Source organism: Hypanus sabinus, chromosome 8 (assembly GCF_030144855.1).
Source record: "Hypanus sabinus isolate sHypSab1 chromosome 8, sHypSab1.hap1, whole genome shotgun sequence".
Lineage (NCBI taxonomy): Eukaryota > Metazoa > Chordata > Chondrichthyes > Myliobatiformes > Dasyatidae > Hypanus > Hypanus sabinus.
Window position 1 is genome coordinate 131,978,574 of NC_082713.1, and position 22,100 is coordinate 132,000,673.

Sequence of the window (22,100 nt, forward strand, 5' to 3'; positions counted from 1 at the left end):
GTCTGCATGGACCGGCTGGGCCTGTTTCGGCGCTGCATTTCTGACTTCCCGAAACACGGAATCAACAATATCGCGGTTCAAGCACGGGTCCTTTAATCACATTTAAAAACATGTTTCGGTGGAGGGCATTGGAAGTGAAGTAGTTGTGCCTTCGCTCTCGGTACCCCTGAGTGAAGCAAGGCATATTGTCAAAATGTTTGTCGGTGAACTGTCCCAGAAGACAGAGCTACGTGACTTACATGAGACGCCCAGTAGCTGTAATGACCGCCTGAGCTATGAGAACTCCCTCCTCCGACTGAAGTCAGTCAAAGCCCTCCCTTCCGCGCACGTTGTATCCCTCCCGCTTCCTCGTCGTTTCATTGGCTGAGATTGAGCGAATCCCACGCTGGAGCGTCATTCTTTGGAAGTGCGGCAATGTGCTTGTTAACTCTGTAACTGCAGCGTTTGGAAACGGGGCTGAAGGCGAGAGAAAGGTTTGCGCTCCCCTCGCACACACACACACAGCTTCAACTCAGGATTTCCCCCCAGAAAGATCCTGCTTCTCTGGCCCGGATACACACCCAGCCGCCGGTCTGCTCATTGCCGAGCTCCGACAGACAGCTTTGTAGCTCTCAACTCCTTCGCTGTAAGATACCAACTCAGCATGGGGAAATCGAGCAACAAGCAAATTTGACTTTTCGAAAATCAACACATTCTTTTGGACAAATGATTTCCATTTTGGGGCATGTGCTGCCGACTCGCTTGATGTTTAGTGGTCTCCATAACCATTTGCTTTAATACAACATACAGGTATTTAATATAGAAGAAAATCCCTACGTTCTGAGAGGAGGAACATCAAAATTCAGTCAAAGCAGGAATTATGAACCTTACATTTTTAACCGAATCGGGACACTTTACAGACAATGAAGAGCTTTTGAAGTACAATAGCCCGAAACCACTCAATTATTGTAGTAGCGTGGAAGAACACACGAGTGGACCCAGTCCTGTTGGTTTAAGTGAACGTAAAAGAATACGACTTGAAGTAAACGTAATTTTACAGCTAGCAAGTAGGCTTAATGTCAAATAACGGGGTTTCCCACGGTGTTCTGTGAGCAGCCAGTTAATGCATAAACAGTGACAAGCAAATTTCCAGATTTGGCAACAACAAACTGCTTAGTCTTTAGATCAGCTCAGCCTCTGATTATCACTCAATAACAAACATTGCAATTCAAAAGGACTTCCTCATCTGGTGGATATCTTGCTGTCATAAAAGGTACCAAACTAATTACAGCAGATTCTCGTTAATTGGGACCAATACATTTTGGCCCAGTTAGCTTCTGCACCAATTAGCCAAGGTTTCATGGAAATAATTAAAAAGGTATAAAAGTGACAAACTACCATTTAACTGAATAAGAATTTATGTATTTAATGAAATACAGAACAAATTAAGAATACTACCAATTCTACTACAGTATTATGGAACTTTGTATTAGTTCCTGATAGCTGTCGACAGACAAATTCATCCAATGTACACTGCTGAGTTCCCTTGATTGATTAAATGAACAAAATTAGTGCAGGTGCCTTTTGCAGATAATGGACTGTCTTCATACAATGTTTTTAAGATAGTTTATTGACCCCAAAGGAAATTACAGTGTCACAGTAGCATTACAAGTGCACAGATGTATACATACTAGAAGTAGAAAGAATAAAAAATAAGTTTCCTCAAACAGACTAACAAGAGGGGTTTATCACTTCCCTGGCTATAGGTTGACTCGATTATAGAACCTAATGGCCAAGGGTAGGAATGACCCCATATAGCGCTCTTGGGAGCAGCAAAGTTGTCTTGGTCTATTTCTAAAGGGTACTCCTCTCTTCAGCCAAGGTGGCATGCAGAGGGTGAGAAACATTGTCCAGAATTGCCAGAATTTTCCGTAGGATCCTTTGTTCTACTACAGCCTCCAGTCTGTCCAGTTTGACTCCTATAACAGAGCCAGTCCTTCTAATCAGTTTATTGAGCCTTTAGGCATCACCCATGCTGATGCCATTGTTCCAGCACAACACTGCACGTACTGGCAACAACAGACTCGGAGAACATGTGAAGGAGAGGCCTGCTTACTCCAAAGGACCTCAGTCTCCTCAGGAAGTAGAGGCGACTCTAGTCCTTCTTGTACACAGCCTCTGCATTGGTGCTCCGCTCAAGTTTGTCATCCAGGTGCCCCCCCAGGTACTTGTAAGCCTCACCATCAATAGTAATAAAGAGCAGTGAAGACTTAGTCTTCCTAAAGTCCACCATCAGCTCCTTTGTCTTACTGATGTTGAGCTGCAGGTGATTCAGCTTGCACCATTTGACAAAGTCTTCTACCAGGGCCCCGTATTCATCCTCCCATCCTCCCTTTATACACCCGACAATTGGTGAGTCATCAGAGAACTTCTGCAGATGACATGACTCAGTGTTGTATCCAAAGTCCAAAGTATACTGGGTAAATAGGAAGGGAACCAATACCATCTCCTATGGGGCTCCAGTGCTACTGCTAGCAATGTCTGACACACAGCTCTGAAGCTGCACAAACCCTGTTCTGCCAGTCAACTCCGTTATCCAGGATACAATGGAAATGCAACCTGCAACGAACAGAGCTTTTTGCCCAACAAGTATTACATCCTCCAAATCTTCATTTTCATTGTAACATTCAAGATGATTGTTGATAACTTGTTGAAGTAATGAAATAATTTCATTTTCATTCCCAGCTGTTTCTGACACCTACAAGCCTGGATGACTGAAACCGCAGTGAGCAAATCAGTTCTGAGTTGCCGGACTGCTTATTTCTTGCAAACTCTCAGTGACAAAAATATTTATTAAATAGTTAAATTTAAAATTATTGCAAAACCAGAAATAACAAAAAAGTAGTGAGGTAGTACTAGGATGTTACCTGGGTTTCAGCACTTAAGTTACAGAGAAAGGTTGAACAAGTTAGGTCTCTATTCATTGGAGCATGGAAGATTGAGGGGGGAATTGATGGAGGTATTTAAAATTTTGAGAGGGATAGATAGAGTTGACGTGAATAGGCTGTTTCCATTGAGAGTAGGGGAGATTCAAGCGAGATGATTTGAGAGTTAGGGGGCAGAAGTTTAAGGGAAACACGAGAGGGTATTTCTTTACTCAGAGAGTGATAGCTGTGTGGAATGAGCTTCCTGTAGAAGTAGTAGAGGCCAGTTCAGTTGTGTCATTTAAGGTAAAATTGGATAGGTATATGAACAGGAAAGGAGTGGAGGGTTATGGGCTGAGTGTGGGTAGGTGGGACTAGGTGAGATTAAGAGTTCGGCACGGACTAGGAGGGCCAAGATGGCCTGTTTCCGTGCTGTGATTGTTATATGGTTATATGGTAGTGTTCATGGGCTCAACGTCCATTCAGAAACAGAATGGCAGAGGGGAAGAAGCTGTTCCTAAATCACTGAGCATGTGCCTTCAGTTTTCTGTGCATCCTTTCTGATGGTAACAATGGGAAGAGGGCATGTCCTGGGTGATGGGGGTTCTTAGTAGTGGACACCACCTTTCTGAACTTGTTTTCCATGTGACTGGTAAGTTACTTATTGTCACATGAAGGACAGTGAAACAATTGTTTTGTTTAGCATCTGTACAGATCAATTCATTATCACAGTACATTGAGGCAGAACAACTTAAAATCGCAGCGTGCAAAATGAGGGTTTATGGTCAGTGCAGATAGAAGTAAGGTGCAAGGTCATAATGGGGTGGATTGTGAGGCCAAGAGTTTATCTATCATAGTACAGAATAATTCCATAGACGTATAACAGCTGGATAGAAACCGTCCTTGAGCTTGATGGCACACTGGTTTTTGGGCTTGTGTACTTTCTGCCTGAGGGGAGGAGAGAGAATGTCAACAGTGTGGGAGATTGCTGATTGTGCTGGTTGCTTTACCAAGCAGTGAGAAGCATAGTGTTACATACCCTGTGACTTGTGACTGTCTTATGACCATGATGTAATTGAGTATCTGGTGAGCATGATGTAATGGTCTTGTGATGGTGGGGTGATGTATTTTCCTGCCAGTGTGAGGTCACATGATGTAATTTTCTCACCAGTGTGAGGTCATGTGATGGCTTGTTCCAACAAGTATAAAATAAGGAAAGCCTGCTGTGACACAGGAGTTTTTGTTGGGACGTCGTTTAAGTCGTCAGTTACTCCGTTATGCTGCGTATTTGATTTCATGACGCAGTTTCGTTTTAGAGTGGAGTTTTAATTTCTACTATAAGGTACATTATTGTTGTGCCGGCAGTTTTGAAAATCGCTGCCAGTTATGTTTGATGCACCTCTGATTTAATTTTAAAGTCTAAGTATTGGAGAGTGAAGATTTACCAAAGTACGGAAACCCGAAGGATCGAGTAAAGTTTGGTGTCGTCGGCGGTTTAACACAGGATTGACCTTATTGGATCTTCATTCAGGAAATAGTAACCTGCATCTGAGATAGCCCCTGCAGTAAGAGCAGAAAGGGTTGGGGCAGTGTTATTTGCCAAGGAAAAGGTCAGTTCCTTCAAGTCGTTTTTATTTCCTTCATCGTGAGTCTTTTGGGCAAGGCATATTTCGGCTGGGATCAGCAGTAATGTCACATTGTCGAGGAATTCGTTACTTCAGGAAAGCCTCTCCTAATTGACTGTATAAATCATTTGGACTTTTGCATTTACCACTTTAAGAACTGTGTTTGTATTTATTGCTTTAAGAACTGTTCGAGTTGCCGTAAAGCGGTTAACTTCCGGTTAAGTTAGTCGTTTACTTTTCATTTTTGTTGAGCAGAGTTAAATAAATGTTTATTTGTTTATAAAAAACCTGCTTCAATTCTATATTCATTGTTGCCAGAGATGTACCATAACAATAGATGGAGTCTACATCCGGGCTCGAGAATGTATTGAAGTGGCAGGGCTTGGGTCTGAGAGGGAGGAACGAGTGATGTTTGGCCCATTTAATTGCTGGGCCAGATTGGAAAGGTCAAGGTCAAGATGAAGCCACACTCAGGTTGGAGGAACAACACCTTATATTCCATCTGGGTAGCCTCCAACCTGATGGCATGAACATCGACTTCTCTAACTTCCATCAATGCCCCTCCTCCCTTTTTTACCCCATCCCTTATCTATCTATCTATTTATTTATTTATTTATTTATTATTTCTCCCCCCCCCCTTTTTTTTCTTTTTCTCTGTCTCTCTGTCCCTCTCACCATATCTCCCTCTGGTGCTCCCCTCCCACTTTCTTTCTCCCTAGGCCTCCTGTCGCATGATCCTCTCCCTTCTCCAGCTCTGTAACCCTTTTGCCAATCACCTTTCCAGCTCTTAGCTTCACCCCACCCCCTCCTGTCTTCTCTTATCATTTCAGATCTCTCCCTCCCCCTCCCACTTCCAAATCTCTTACTATCTCTTCTTTCAGTTAGTCCTGACAAAGGGTCTTGGCCCAAAACGTTGACTGTACGTCTTTCTACAGATGCTGCCTGGCCTGCTGCATTCCACCAGCACTTTGTGTATGTTGCTTGAATTTCCAGCATCTGCAGATTTCCTTGTGTGTTTGTGTTTTCTTTTTTAATGAGTTCTATTGGGTTTCTCTTTTTTTGTTTCTGCCTATAAGGAGTCAATTCTCAAGTTTATATTTAGTACACATACTTTAATTATGTATGTACTCAGAACTTTGAGTCGATGGATGGGCACTGGTTTCCATAATTCTCTACAGTTTCTTGGTGTTTGTGGGCAGTGCAGTTGCATTATGATGCACCCAATAGGATGCTTTCTCTGCTGTATTGAAAACATTTGATGAAGGTCAAAGAGGATGTGAAATATTTCTTTAGCCTCCTGAAGAAGTAGAGGTATTGGTGAGTTTTCTTGGCCAAGGCGTCAATATGGTTGGACCCGGACAAGCTATTTGCAAACTCTCAACCTTTGTCTTCCAAATCTGGACATGAGCATGCAAGCCATCCGCCTTCCTTAAGTCAATGACCAGCTCTTTTGTTTTTCTGACATAGACAGAGAGGTTGGTGTCATGACTTCATGTCACCGAACCCTCTATCTCTTTCCAGCGCTCTAACTCATCATTATCTGAGATACCGCTCACTGTGGTGATATCATCTACAAACTTGTAGATGGTGTTAAAACAGAATCTGGTATGTAGTTGAGAGTTTATGGGGCTGAGACTGCAACTTTGTGGGGCATCTGTGTTGAGAACAATTGTGGCCAAGGTGTTTCTGCCTATCCTTACTGTTGGTCAGGACATCAAAGATCCAGTTGTGAAAAAGGGTGCTGAGTACCAGGTTTAGGAGTTTGGAGATGAGTTCATTTGGAATTATTGTATTGAAGGCAGATCTATGATCAATAAATAATAGTCTACCATACAGTAGAAGTCTTTACTATCCAGATACCCCAGAGATGGATGTAGAGCTGTGGAGATGGTGTCTGCTGTAGACTTGTATCATCAGTAGGTGATTTGCCGTGGGTCTGGGTTGTCTTAGAGGTTGGTTAATGCATGCCATGACCAGCTTCTTGAAGCACTTCCTGATGGTGAATGTCAGAGCCAGTAAAGCACGTTATTTTCTTTTTCTTAGGTATTGGGCCAATAGTGGTCTTCTTAAAGCTCGTGGGAACCACAGATTGAAAGAGGGAGAGTTTAACCACGTTTACAAATAACTCCATCAGCTGATCTGTGCAGGATCTAAGGACACAGCCAAGGGCACCATCTGGACCAGTTACTTCCTTAGGCTCCCTCTCCAGAAGACTGATCGTGTGTCTGCAAGTTCAGCTGTACTGGAGGCTGGCAAGGTGTGTGGTGACATTCCAGTCCCCTTCTATTCAATGGATTTTAGTGGACTGCATGGGTTTCTTCCAAGTGTTCCAGCTCCATTCACCTCCTGACAGACGTGCTGGCACACTGATAGAGATGCTGTATATTGGCCCTAACGTAGGAGAAAACATCTGGGGAGAGGCATTGAAACCTGATGAGAACAGGTTACTGATAGGGGAATAGGGATACTTTGTGTGAGTTGGAATAGTCTCAAATGGACAGAATGCTCTCCTCGTAGTGTCATATGAAATATCAAGTTCAGTGTAATCCAGCTTAGTTCAATGGCAATGAACTATCCATGGATCAAGAAGTGATAAATCCGAGTTTTACTTCAGGTATACAGGCCATAATCTGCATTGATTTCATTGTGATACATCCTGGCCCAGTGATCCACTGGCCAACTGAACTTAGCAGCTGCCTGTTCTTGGACCACACCAACGAGAGATCCTGGGAGCACTCTTCTTTTGGTTGACCTGTTCCCCAACCCAAATACTTGTTTTCTTTTTCTTCTAAGAGCTCTGGATAAATATTCTCCACTACAATACTTCAATACCATATCTACTAAACTATGAACAGATCTCTTGTTAATCAGTATCAAAGCTCTCAGCCTTTGTATGAATAACTTACACAGAATATTATTTCCTGATCAAACTATGATGAAGCCTCTGTACACGTACCAAGCCCACCGGCCAGCTGTTCCTGCAGAAAGGCTTCGGCAGCTGGTGAAGCCAGTGTTTGGCTCAAGCACAGCTGCCAGCTGGGACAAGAATTCTTGAGTTTCAACCTGAGACAAATTCTGCAGGTCTTTCTGACAAGTATGGGACCACTTTACCGCTGTCCCTGTAATGCCTGCAGGTGAGTTAGACTGCTGGCTCTCTCAGCACGTTTCAGGAGAGTTCAACGCTCTTCAACAAGGTCAGCTGCAGCAGAAATCTGCAACAATTCAACTGCACTGCAGCCTTGAAGAAAACTCACCAGAGGCTCAATGGCAAAGGTTCCTGGAAAGATTCACTATTAAGGATTGGCAAGTTGTGTCAGTTATCAAAGTACTTTGACCCGTTCAATGATACCCTGCCATAGCAAATGAGAGGAACATGGTGTGAGATGGAATGATTCCAATAAAGGCATGAGACATGAGCCTCAACAATAACAGGAGGTATAATTGGTCTACCTTGTAACCAAGAAAGAAGGATTCGAGCCAATTAAAGGAAATAACCTGTTTAACAGTAAGGATGGAGACACAAATTTTGCTGCAGGGCAAAAGGATTGCCATTTATCCACTGAGTTTTTACCAACTCCAAGTGGAGGCATTCCTTGAGTACCATTCTCATCTGATATCCTACATTTCTGCTGTCTACTTGTTAGAAAATGACAGAGCTCAAACTTGAGATATGGCAAATTGCCTGATTGAGCTCTAATTTTTTTTACTGCTGAGCTGTAAAACATTTATAAATCATTTTGCTAATCAGTGTAAAAACACAAGGCACAGTTGGATTTCTTTATCTGTGTCAACCATGACTGTGTGGCTAGGCACAGCTCAAATGACAACTATAAATTTGCCAATAATACAACCATTGTTGGCAGGATCTCAGCTGTCAAGAAGTGTATATGAGCGAGGCGTACCAGCTAGCTGACTGGTGTTGTAGCAGCAACCTTGCATTCAATGTCAGTAAGACCAAAGAGCTGATCGTGGACTTCAGAAAGGGTAGAACGAGGGAACACAAGCCAATCCTTAAAGACGAATCTGAAGTGGAGAGAATGAGCAATTTCATGTTCTTGGGTGTCAATATATCTGGCAACCTAACCTGGCTGCATCATATTGATGCAGCTATAAAGGCAAGATAGAGCTATATTTCATTAGAAGTTTGAGGAGATTCGGTTTTTCACCTGAAACACTTGAAAACTTCCATCGATGTACCATGGAGAGCATTCTGACTGGCTGCATCACCGTCTGGTATGGGGGTAGGGGGGTACTGCACAGGACTTAAGTAAATTGCAGAAAGTTGTAAGATTAGTTAGCTCCATCTTGGATACCATTGCCCAGTCTACATTTTCAAGGAGCGGTGCCTCAGGAAGGGGGCGTCCATCAAGGATCCCCGCACAGCCCTCTTCTCACTGTTACCATCAGGAAGGAGGTACAGACCCTGAAGGCACTCAGTAATCCAGGAACTGCTCTTTACAATCCAATTTCTAAATGGACTCTGAACCCATGAACATTATCTCACTACATTTAAAAAAAATTGTTGCTACTTAACTGTTTAATATACATATTTAGCACAATTCAGTTTTTTTTCTATTTACCATGTATTGCATTGTTCTGCTATTGCAAAGTTAACAAATTTCATGACATATTCTGTTGATAATTATCTCGATTCTGATTTATTGTGTTTTTCTTTTTGTATTTGCAGTTTGTCTTTTGCACATTGATTGTTTATCCAACTTACTGTGTGCAGTTTTTCATTGATTATATTGTTTCTTTGTATTTACTGTGAATGCCCACAAGAAAACGATTCTCAGGACTGTAGGTATATAGCGACTAATACTTGGATAATAAATTTACTTTAAACTTTGTTTTGGTGATTGCATCTGCAGGCACAAAGAGATGTTGAATATTTTCACCATTTCCTGGTAGGAATGATCAGGCCCCTTTCCACTGAAAGTATTCCTTACTGTCTACAGCTACAGCTGGGTTCCCACCTTGCAATGGCAATGCCCACCCCCAATCCTGACACATCGTAACCTTCCTCCCAATCTGCATAAACAGATGCAGTTACACACAACTATAAATCAAGAAGGCATTTGAAAAAATGTACAGGTCTGCTCCATGCTTGACATGCCAACTTGTACACAGCCCATACGTATGAACAAGCACTCAAGAGACCGCATTTCCGCCAAACTATCCAGATTATGAGCAGCTGTCAGGAGCAGAACCCCTCTGTAACCTGTACTGATAAAATGTGGTGTGTTCCAAATATACTTAAGCAATCAAAAAAAAAGGAATCAAAACAAGGAACCACCTTTAACAAATCACAAAATACAATCCCCTTGCATATTAACCTGTCTTTAGCCTTCTCCATAACTAAGACCACATAACAAACCAGACCACCTCATATTTGACTTTGATAGTTTACATTTCAATGGTATGAATATTGAATAATTTCAGTTCCCCTCCCCTTAAACCTATGCTCCTTTCCCACTCTCTCAGTCCACCTAAGTTCTCTCTGTTCACCTTTTCCATCCCTCCTTTCATTATCAAGACTTTTCTCCCTCCGCCTTCTGGTTCAATCTTCCAATCACCCACAAACCTATGCATCAATTTTTCATCTTTTTTCCTCCATTGCTGCACTTTTTCTAACATCTTCTCCTGACCTGAGTTCATCTGTCGATTATCCAACCTTTTTCTGATTCCACCCATCATCCACAGGTTTTCTGTCAACACACACACACAAAATGCTGGTGGAACACAGCAGGCCAGGCAGTATCTATAGGGAGAAGCGCTGTCGACGTTTCAGGCTGAGACCCTTCATCAGGACTAACTGAAAGGAAAGATAGTAGGAGGGGGAGGGGAAAAAGCAAAATGATAGAAGGCCAGAGGCGGTGGGGTGAAGCTGAGAGCTAGACAGGTGATTGGCAAAAGGGATACAGAGCTGGAGAAGGGAAGGGATCATAGGATGGGAGACCTAGGGAGAAAGAAAGGTGGGGGGAGCACCAGAGGGAGATGGAGAACAGGCAGAGTGATGGGCAGAGAGAGAGAGAAAAAAAAAACTAAATATATCAGGGATGGGGTAGGAAGGGGAGGGGCATTAACTGAAGTTAGAGAAGTCAATATTCATGCCATCAGGTTGGAGGTTACCCAGCCAGTATATAAGGTGTTGTTCCTCCAACCTGAGTGTGGCTTCATCTTGAGAGTAGAGGAGGCCTTGGGTAGACATATCAGAATGGGAATGGGACGTGGAATTAAAATGTGTTCCCATTCTGATATGTCTATCCATGGCCTCCTCTACTGTCAAGATGAAGCCACACTCAGGTTGGAGGAACAACACCTTATATACCGGCTGGGTAGCCTCCAACCTGATGGCATGAATATTGACTTCTCTAACTTCCGTTAATGCCCCTCCCCTTCTTATCCGATCACTGATATATTTAGTTTTTTTCTCTCTCTCTCTTCTCATAACTCTGCCTGTTCTCCATCTCCATCTGGTGCTCCCCTCCCCCTTTCTTTCTCCCTAGGCCTCCGGTCCCATGATCCTTTCCCTTCTCTAGCTCTGTATCCCTTTTGCCAATCACCTGTCTGGCTCTCAGCTTTACCCCACCCCCTCTGGTCTTCTCCTATCATTTCGTATTTTCCCCTCCCCCTCCTACTTTCAAATCTCTATCTTTCCTTTCAGTTAGTTGTGACGAAGGGTCTTGGCCTGAAACGTCAACAGCGCTTCTCCCTATAGATGCTGCCTGGCCTGCTGTGTTCCACCAGCATTTTGTGTGTGTTGCTTGAATTTCCAGCATCTGCAGATTTCCTTAGGCTTTCTGTCACTGACATTCCCCATCCATCTAGCCAACATTTCCACACATCCTCCCCCCCCCCCAAGATGGTTCCACCTACAAGCCTGCCTCACCCCCCTCCTCTTTCGTTTCTATATACTAGTTCAGCCTGAATGTAAGGTCCAACCAGAAATGTCAACTGTTCCTTTGTCTCCAGAGATGTTTGACCTGATTCTTCCAATAGTTTGTTTTGCTGTCTAAGTATTCTGTGTGCAGGGAACTCTGTCTTTATTGTTGAGGTTGGTGCTGGTGTTGGACTGCTCCCAAAATTCAATTTGCTTTGTAAAAAAGGAGACTCTTAAAAGATACAGGTCCCCATTTTGCCTAGGAGAGCTCACATCAAGATCCTTATGATTTTGGCACTTTCAACTCACTGTATTGCATGCAGAAAGAATAAAAATTCTATTAAATGAAACTTCAAACATCTGCACAACTTTGTGACTATTCAGATCTGAACTTAAGCATTAATAAGCACACCATTCATTTTAACCCAATTTCTTTATCTGTATATTACAGTAATTTTGAATTTCATGAGTTCTGTATTTAAGATTCATGAGCATAAAGAAAGCCACACATTCATACACAAAATTAAAACTTTACATTAGCAAAGTGCAAAAACAGCTGACTTAAAAATAATTGGATATTTTAATTTCTCCCTTTCAGGAAAAGAATTATTTTGCTTTACCTCTCCCTTCTTATCTATAGATAATTTCAAGGCATTATTAATATTTACAGTCAAACAGTGGTGAACTCTCAATTACACACAAAGTCATGAATTAAGTCTGAGCTGGTGATTCATTTTGCAAACCAGTAAGTGACATATGTATCATTACAAAAATTCAAAGCCTTTTTAGGTGCTTGCACAACATTATAACAAACGTAGAAATGGTAGATAATGCAGTAAAATTGTTCACATTATAGAAATAGTAAATGTGTCAGATTGGAAGCTTCTGAATCTAGAACAATGATTTCACTTTCACTTCCATATATATTAACACACAATTAATATCACCTCCAATTACTGTAATCAATTTCTTGTGCTGCATTTACTTTTTGATTTAACATGCTGATTTTGTTGCTGTCTCCTATTTTACAAAGGCCCATTAAAACAATAATTTGTTTGGTAATACTTTGTGGAAAAAGATTCAAGCTTCCACAGGAATGCCTAGTTTCTATATAGAAAGATGTGAAATTCACTGTTCTAATGTTAATGAACATTAGTTGTGAAGGATTAGAGGCAACATAACATTAAACTGAAAACAAGCAGTTTCATGACATCCACACCTAACAGGCTTTACAAATCATCCAGCAGAATAAATGAGTATAACCAAACATTACTTCCCAATCACCTGCGATGTAGCACAGATTCACTAATATTTACCAATGCAGAAAGATAAAACATGAGATTAAAAGGAAAAATAATACAAATAATTTTTGTTTTCCCAAGCACAAGGAATACAGAAATTTGGTTTAAAGTCATTTGTGAATTACAAGTGCTTAGATGACATTCATCACATAGTTAATTTTTTAGCCCGAGCTCTGGACTTTGGTTTTTCACATTATAGCTTTGGAAGAACAACTTGTACAAATACTATCGACTTATACAAAAACTATAAGTGCACAATATGTCATCCAATTCCTTAACCATAAACCACATTACATTTATAAACATGCAACACAATGGATCAATCAAGTTCTGTTTTCCACAAAAATGAACTATTTCTGACCAGTTTTGATCCAGTTCTGTTATTCTTCCAAAATGAAATTTAAGTGAACAAAAGATTTGTTACATGGGTGGGCGGGGTAACTGCCATCAATGTTTTAGTCCTTGCATGGACTGGAGGTTCTGACAGCTGTTTCTTAATATATTTTTTTTAAAACTGTGATTGTAAGGGACTAAATTGACAAAGAAATAAGATTAAAAGAAAAATGAACAGAAATCTGGTCAAGTCAAAACACAGAAATTATGTTCAAAATATAATTTATTCTCAAGGTTTTTATTCCTTTTTCGGGGGAACACATCCTTCCATTTCTAAAACTTCTGGCCAGCCTTCGTATTTGTTTGTGTTTTTATTATTCTTTACATGCTGTAGTGGAAAAAAGATTTATATTAGAAACCTGTGGAATGTTGTTTCAAGGAAACGTGCATTAATCGTTACTATAAATACACTGCCACCAGGTCTATAGCATCTTTGTTATGTTCCTTTGCCAATGCAGTATATCATTTCCCAGTGTTCAGCCAACTTTATTTTTAGTTTTAAGCTCACAAGTTGTCCCAAATGTTGGAATTTCATTTTAAATAGTACTAAATAGACATTATATTTCTGGTGCAGTTATTTCATGTACACTAACACTACTCTTGGCCTTGACTGCATGTGACTATCACATAAGAAATAAAGTACTGATCAATTCTGTTAATGAGAGGATATGGAGAACTTTCATGTTTTCATGATGGCAGTGCTGAAGAGAAAACAAATTTTTACAAGATCCTAGAAGCCTTAATCTACCACATAGTCAAAATTCTCTGTTAATCTCCTAATCTAAATGTGATTATTAGTGGAATGCCACAAGACCCTAAAATTGTCCCTGATCTACATTGAAAAAAATTGAAGTCCCCAACCTTCCTGCATTGGAAACGCACAGCTAGAAGCAAGACAAAGGATTACTGAAATGTTGGTAAAGTAGGATTAGTATAGATTAGTACTAGATTGATGAAGGAAAAAAAATCATAATATCCTTCGACACTGCCATTCTGAGGGCAATATTACAAATAAGGGCACTACTGAAAACATACCATACTCTGAATGACTCCTACCATAGAGCAGCCTTGTTCAATCCTTGGAGAATTCATCAAGGTCACTTGTCTTTATTTTATTTACTTGAGATACAGCGCCCTTCCAGCGCAATGAGTTGTGCCGGCCTGCAACCCACCTATTTAACACGAGCTTAATCATAGGGCAATTTACAATGAGCAATTAACCTATGAATCAGTACACCTTTGGACTGTGGGAGGAAACCGGAGCACCCAGAGGAAACCCACATGGTCACAAGGAGAATGTAAAATCTCTTCATGGACGGCACCAGATTAGTACTCCAATCTCTGGCACCTAAGGCTGTCATAACATCCTGCTAACCACTAACCTGCTGTGGTGCCCTATTGTTATGGGGATTTAGGCATTGGCGGAATGGAAAGTCAGGCCAATGATTCCACTAATCCATATACAGTATCAAATACTTAGAATGTTTGGCCATCATTTTAATATTTTAGATTATAGGCTGCCAGCTGATTAAAATAGCTAACAGAAAAACTAATCAATATACACTCAATCACTTTATTAGGTGCACCTGCTCATTCATTCAAATATCTGATCTGCCAATCATGTGGCAGTAACTCAATGCATTCAGACATGGTCAAGAGTTGTTCTTCAGACCAAACATCAAAATGGGGAAGAAATTATATCTAAGTGGCTTTGACCGTGGACTGAATGTTGGTGCCAGACAGGGTGGTTTGAGTATCCCAAACTGCTGATCTCCTGGAATTTTCACGCACAACAGTCTCAGAGAAAGATGCGAAAAACAAAAAGAAAAAATCCAGTAAGCTGCAGTTCTGTGGTGTAAACACCTTGTTAATGGGAGCGGTCAGAGGAAAATGGCAGATTCAAATTGACAGGAACTCAGATAATGTGTTACAACAGTGGTGTGCAGAAAAGCATCTCTGAACGCACAGCAGGTTGAACCTTGTAATGCCTGGGCTACAGCAGAAGACCACACTGCATTCCAGTCCTGTACCTAATAAAGTGGCCGCTTGGCATATTTTTTGATACTGTGCTTAGGGTAGGGAGATACAGAACCATTAAAGGTTAATATTACACAGAACTAGCTCCAAGAAAGTAAAATCATGCTTTTTCAATAAAAACAGTTAACAAACTGCAGCTAGTGAACTATGGATCCCAATGAAGAAACTACCAGAAATGTACTACATTCTTCAGGAAGAGAAAGTTCACCTAACATTAAAACCACACCTTTAATGGTAACTTATTTTGTATCTGTAGTTTTAAGCTTTCATTTGTGTGGATCATCTAGCACCTGAATTCATTCAAGATTGTTCAACGCTGCTGAATGCCATCAGGATTTGCTATTAAGGATTGGCAAGTTGTCAGTTATCAAAGTACTTTGACCCATTCAATGATACCCTGCCATAGCAAATTAGAGGAACATGGCTGGAATGGGATGGACTAAGTCTAATAATGGCATAAGACATGAGCCTCAACAATAACGGGAGGTATTATTGGTCTACCTTGTAACTACGAATGAAGGATCAGAACCAATTTAAGGAAATAACCTGTGTACAGTAAGGATGGAGACACAAACTTGTTACAGGGCAAAAGGATTGCCATTTGTCCACTGAGTGGAGGAATTCCTTGAATGTCATTCTCATCTGATAACCTACATTTCTGCTATGTCTCGTTAGAAGATACAATAATGGTCAGAGCTCAAACTCGAGACATGGAAATTGCCCGACCGAGCTGTAAAATATTTAGTAGATCTCAATCACTTAACATGGAAATATAAATCAATTTCTTTTCTAATCAGTATAAAAACACAAAACAAAGTTGGATTTCTTCATCTGCATTAACCATGAGCAAGATGCCATTTATAGGAAATGACCATAATCTCCCATGAAACTGAGTTAGTCCTCATTGTGGAAGACACTAGCAGTGTGCCAGGAGTTGAAGGATGCGAGGGAAGAGAAGTGAGTGCAGTTACAAAGAGAAGGTGCTCAAGAAGTTGAAAGACCTAAAGGCACACAAGTTACCTGGACCAGATGAACTGCACCCTCGGGTTCTGAAAGAGGTAGCGGCTGAGATTGCACAGGCATTAGTAATGATCTTTCAAGAATCATTGGACTCTGGCATGGTTCCAGAAGCCTGGAAAATTGCAATGTCACTCCACTTTTTAAAGAAGGGAAGAAGAAAAGAAATTATAGGCCAGTTCATTTGACCTCAGTGGTTGTGAAGATGTTGAGGATGAGGTTATGGAGTGCTTGGTGACACAGGACAAGATAGGAAAAAGTCAGCATGGTTTCCTTCAGGGGACATCTTGCTTGATGAACCTGCTGGAATTCTTTGAGGAGATTACAAGTTGGATAGATAAAGATGATGCAGTATATTTGGTTTTCAGAAGGCACTTAACAAGGTGCCACAAAAAGGTTGCTTACCAAGTTAAGAGCCCATGGTATTATAGGAAGATTGCTAGCATAGTTAGAGTATTGGCTGACAGGCAGGAGACAGCAAGTGGGAATAAAGGGGGCCTTTTCTGGCTAGCTGCTAGTGACTACTGGTGTTCCTCATGAGTCAGTATTGGGATCACTACTTCTCACATTGTTTGTCAATAATTTAGATAAATGGAATTGATGGATTTGTGGCAAAATTTGCAGATGATATGAAGATAGGTGGAGGGATAGGTAGTGCTGAGGAAGCAATGTGATTGCAGAAGGACTTAGACAAGTTGGAAAAATGGGCAAAAAAGTGGCAAATGGAATGCAGTGTTGGGAAATGTATGGTGATGCATTTTGTAAAAGGAAAAGTGCAGATTGTTACCTAAATGGGGAAAAAAATTCAAACATCAGAGGTGTAAATGGACTTAAGGGTCCTCATGCAAGACTCCCAGAAAGTTAATTTACAGGTTGAGTTTATGGTAAAGGCAAATGCAATGTTGGCATTTATTTCAAGGGGATTAGAATATAAAAACAAGGATATAATGCTGAGGTTTAATAAGACACTGGTCAGGGCTGTACTTGGAGTATCGTCAACTGCTTTGGGCTCAGATCTCAGAAAGGATGTGTTGTCATTGGAGAAAGTCCAGAGAAGGTTCATGAGGATGATTCCAGGAATGTAAGGGTTAACATACGAGGAGCATTTGGCAGCTTTCGGCCTGTACTCACTGGAATTTAGAAGAATACAGGGGGATCTCATTGAAAACATACCGAATGTTGAAAGGACTAGATAAGGTGGATGTGGAGAGGACATTTCCTATGGCGGGGGTGTCCAGAACTAGAAGGACAGCCTCTAAATTGAGGGGCAACCTTTTAGAACAGAGGTAAGGAGGAATTTTTTTAGCCAGAAAGTAGTGAGTCTGTGGAATGCTATGCCACAGACAGCTGTGGAGGCCAAGATCATGGGTATATTTAAAGTGAAAATTGTTAAGTTTTAAGTGATTCATCAGGGCATCAAAGGTTCTAGCGAAAAGGCAGGTGTATGGAGTTGAGTGGCATCTGGGATCAGCCATGATGGAATGGCAGAGCAGACTCGATGGACTGAATGGCCTAATTCTGCTCCTAAGCCTTGTGGTCATATTATCAAAATTATCACAGAATAAAAAAACTGCTGAATTGGCTTTCTGACTTTTCAGAAGTAGAAATAAATGGTTCACCAATACTCTCACCATGAATTGCAACAAAGGCAAAATAGTAGTTATAAGTAATGGGAGAATGACATCTACAACATCAACAATCATTTTACCTGTTCAAAAGGACTCTTTGTTTGAATCCCTTTTGCACCAACAAATACCCAGTTGTCTCGGAAGCTGAGTTTCGAGATGGATGAACTCCCCAATTCACTTACAAGCTGCCGTGCCAAATCATTAAGTCTACAGTAATAACAAGTAAGGTGAAACAAAATTAGAACAATTCACTTTTAAACTAACTTGCCTTTATTGAGTATACAAAGCTTAGTTTAAAACTATTGAACTTACCAGTCTTAGTGAGGCACCATATAAAACTAACAAAGTTTGATTTCCTGGGAATTTACCAAACTTTGTCTATTAGTATATGGATTCCCTTTGATATATTGCAAGGCACGTTGCAGATAAAAAAAATCTGTACATTACACCGGACAAGAATATTTGGGATTGGTGACTGGTTACGTAGGAAATATTGAGGATGTTATCATGATTAAACACTTCACTACCAGATTGAAACCCCGGTTTCCTTGAGCTGTATAAAGCTAAAGAAAGACTATTACATTAGCAATGAAACTTTTACCAGGGCATTACAAGGGCAATGAAACCATGGCTGACTGCAGAGATTCATACAGTGCTCAGGAATCGGGATACTGCCTTTGGATCAGGGTCAGGACAAATCTAAAGTCAGCAAGAGCCATGCTCTCCTGTGCCATTGTGAAGGCAAAGCGTGAATACTCACCTAAAATCCGCAGACACTGTTGTGACACCATGGACAAGGTACACAAACCATAATCTATTATAAGACCATCCTGCGCGTTAACAGCAGCGGTGCCTCTCTTCCTGACAGGCCAAATACTTTCTATGCATGAATTGAGCAATTGAATGATGTGACATCAACAAAAGCCTCCTCTCTTCCTGAGGACAATCGCTGTCTGGATGCAGCGGAGGTGAGAAGGACCCTTACCAGAGTAAACCCATGCAAAGCTGCAAGGCCGGGCAACATACCTGATCAGATGCTGAGGGACTGTGTCGCCCAGCTAACAAAAGTCTTAATGGACACCTTAAATCTCTCTGAAAGTCCACTGTCTCTGCAGGCTTCAAGGCAGCCACCATCATTCTGGTGCTCAAGAGAGCCTAAACGGCTACTGCCCAGCAGCAGACTTCAACAATCATTAAGTAATTTAATCATGGATTGTATAAAATCCCACCTTTCAGCTACATCAGTTTGTCTGCTGCTCAAACCAGCCCACTAATGCCATACCCTTGGCCCCCCACTCCATCCTGCCCATCTAGAAAACGATGACTCGTGTGTCAGGATGTTGTTCATCAACTTTATCTTGGTGTTTAACACAATCATTTCTCAGAGGTTGGTGGGTAAACTGTCCTTGTTTGGGACTCAATACCCCTCTCTGTAACTGGATATTGGACTAGACAAAAAGACCACTCAGTCTGAGTCGGCAGCAACATCTCAAGCTCCATTGCGCTGAGCATTGGTGCTGCTCAGTGTTGGGTGCTTAGTCCAATACTGACTCACAACTGCACTGCCAGATTCAGCTCAAACTGTATCCAGTTCACCGATGGTTGGCTTCATCAATAACAATGATGAGTCAGCATACAGAGAGGAGGTAGAGAGGCTTGTCAAATGATTTGAGAACGAACAGTCTCAACATGGACAAGACAAAAGAGATCACTGTGGATTTTAAGCAGTCACAGGCAGACCACTCTCCATCGCACATCAATGGATCTGCAATGGAGAGAGTGAAGAGCACTAAGTTCCTTGGTGTGAACATAATGGATGAACGAACCTGGACCCATAACATCTCCTCACTAGTCAGGAAGGCACAGCAGTGTCTACACTTTCTAAGTAGATTGAGGTGCGCAAGGCTCCCCACCCCCTTTCTAACAACATTCTACAGAAGCACCGTCAAGAGTGTCCTGTCTGGCAGCATTGTGTAGTATGGAAGCTGCAATAACCCTACAGAGGACAGTATAAACCACCAAGAGGATCATCGGGGTTTCCCTCCCCCATATTTGCTACATTTACTGGACGTGTTGCATATGAAGGTCCCAAAGCATTGTTGAGGATCCCACAATCTCTTTGACCCATTACCATCAAGAAGGAGGTACAAAAGCATCAAGACTAGGACTACAAGACTGGGCAATAGCTTCTTCCCTTGGGCTGTGAGAATAATGAAGAAGTGAAACCACTGAGGTCTCGTCACTAGGACAGCGAGCTGTTTACTGTAATGTTTACCCGTGCTGTGCTTTGCTGCATGCATTTTGAATATTTCATCATATATTTTATAGTATTATCTTATTTGGTTTATGAGGTGTGTGATATATATTGTGTGGGTGCACTTTTGACCGGAGGAATGTTGTTTTGCTTGTTTGTATACATGTACAGTTAGATGACAATACACTTAACTGAACCATTGCCAGTAAATGAGCTCCAATCATTGGGACAATAGTTAGTTAACAAGATGGTAATAGTGAACTCAAGTTCATTGCCTGATCACTCCGTTTCCGCATGTATCCGGGTATTAATGAGCAAGCAGAGCTTTTGCATGAATTACTGATGTAGGGTACCTTTCTTCTTTTTTCAGTAGCATCTTTGAAGGAGCGATAGAGTCGATCACATATCAATAAGTCTGCTTTCACAGTGGCTTTCCTTTGCTATGAATATTAGTGAACCTTTTAGGGTTTTTCTTTGGCAATAAGCTAGTGGTTTTAAAGGCAACCCTGCTGATTATAGTAAAGGTAATCTATCTTGTTTGTAGATTTTTATATACTTTAACAAAATCTCTGGCCATTACTTGGTAAAAAGTCAGGAGACAGAAGGCAATGGGTTTAACAGGAGTGCAGGAAACAGTTCAGGCAGTTGTACATCCTGAATGATGACAGGCAAAGTGAAGCACTGCAAATCTCAGAGGATGAATCAATCTCCATTGGCAAGAAACTTGTGAGCTGAAATCAACAAAATTACCCAGACAGAACTGGGAAACCATGGTCTGCCAATGTCTGAGAGAAAGGTGTGGGACTGAAAATTCTTTTGAAGTTTGCTAGAAAATTTTGGCTTAAGGTGCACAGTTGCTCAGACTGGGTGGGGATTAGTTACAGGTGTCCCCTGTTTTTCGAACATTCGCTTTACAACACCTCGCTATTACGAAAGACCTACATTAGTTACCTGTTTTCGCTAACAGGTATTTTCACTGTTATGAAAAAAGGCAGTGCACGCCCTGAGCAGCCAAGCTCCTCCCCCGGAACTGCATTCTAGCCGGCATTGCTTAAACACGTGCCTGTGAGCATCTGTGCTATATGTCGATTTATTTTGTGCATCCGTTAGCAAGATGAGTTCTAAGGTATCAGAGAAGCCTAAAAGAGCACGTAAGGGTGTTACACTTAGCATAAAACTAGACATAATTAAGTGTTTTGATTGTGGTGAATGAAGTAAGGACATAGTGAGTTTGGCTAAGGAGGCTGGGTTTGTGGAAGTTGACGAAGATAATGCTGAAGCGGTTTTGGCATCCTATGACCAAGAACTGACAGATGAAGAGTTGATGAAGAGGAAAGGATAACAATTGAAACCAAATGCAGTAGCAAAGGGCCCGAAAGTGAAGTCATCCAGGAACTGAACGTGAAGCAATTGCATGAGATTTTCGCTGCGATTGACAACGCTGCAATGATTGCAGAAAAGTACGCCTTTGATTTTGAAAGGGTACACAGGTTTAGGCCATATTTGCAGGATGGTTTGAGTGCTTTCAAAGAACTGTGTGATAGAAAAATGCACGGGGCTAAGAAGTCAAGCATACCGTTGTTTTTCAAGCCTTCCACATCAGCCCCAGCAGACGCCGAAACTCAACCTTCAGCATCGAGGCAGTCAGGCAGACATAGAAGAAGGTGACGTCTCAGCCTAATACACCATCACCAGTGTGCAGGCTGCCTTCCCGATTCTGGTAAGTGATACTACAGTGGGCATACATTATTTCTACTTTATATAGGCTGTGTATTTTTATGTGTTACTTGGTAGCTTCATAGCTTAAAGGTAACTGGAAAGAGTGCTTCTGCCGGGAGCGCTTGCACCGTGTGTTTTTGCCGCGAGTGCTGCATTTGCACGCATTTGCGTGAGATTTTTGCTGCAGTGGACAGTGCTATGATAATTGCAGAAAAGTATTCCTACATTATATAAGCTATGTATTTATCAGATCATTCCTGCTCTTACTATATGTTACTGTTATTTTAGGTTCTACGTGTTATTTGACATGATTTGGTCGGTTATTTTTTGGGTCTGTGAA

The 22,100-nt window shown here is 41.4% G+C and overlaps 2 protein-coding genes and 1 long non-coding RNA gene across 9 annotated transcripts in view; 1 reads left to right on the plus strand and 2 right to left on the minus strand.

Moving 5' to 3' along the window:
* Positions 1-336, minus strand: part of pus7l (pseudouridine synthase 7 like) — a 62,441-nt gene extending 62,105 nt beyond the window's left edge. For all 3 annotated transcript variants that reach the window (XM_059977846.1, XM_059977845.1, XM_059977844.1), the window contains exon 1: positions 240-336. The gene's annotated coding sequence lies outside the window, so the exon portion shown is untranslated. The remainder of the gene's footprint in view (positions 1-239) is intronic.
* Positions 337-1,168: 832 nt separating this feature from the next.
* LOC132398431 (uncharacterized) lies at positions 1,169-4,540 on the plus strand. The gene is made up of 2 exons (XR_009513657.1): positions 1,169-1,252; positions 2,725-4,540. It is a non-coding gene; the product is annotated as an uncharacterized LOC132398431 (long non-coding RNA).
* Positions 4,541-11,968: 7,428 nt separating this feature from the next.
* Positions 11,969-22,100, minus strand: part of LOC132398432 (protein FAM3C-like) — a 50,391-nt gene continuing 40,259 nt past the window's right edge. For all 5 annotated transcript variants that reach the window (XM_059977851.1, XM_059977853.1, XM_059977852.1 and 2 more), the window contains 2 exons: positions 17,868-17,994; positions 11,969-13,433 (listed from right to left, as the gene is read on the minus strand). In XM_059977851.1, the coding sequence (XP_059833834.1) occupies positions 13,344-13,433; positions 17,868-17,994 (217 nt within the window). In that variant the 3' untranslated portion in view covers positions 11,969-13,343. The remainder of the gene's footprint in view (positions 13,434-17,867; positions 17,995-22,100) is intronic.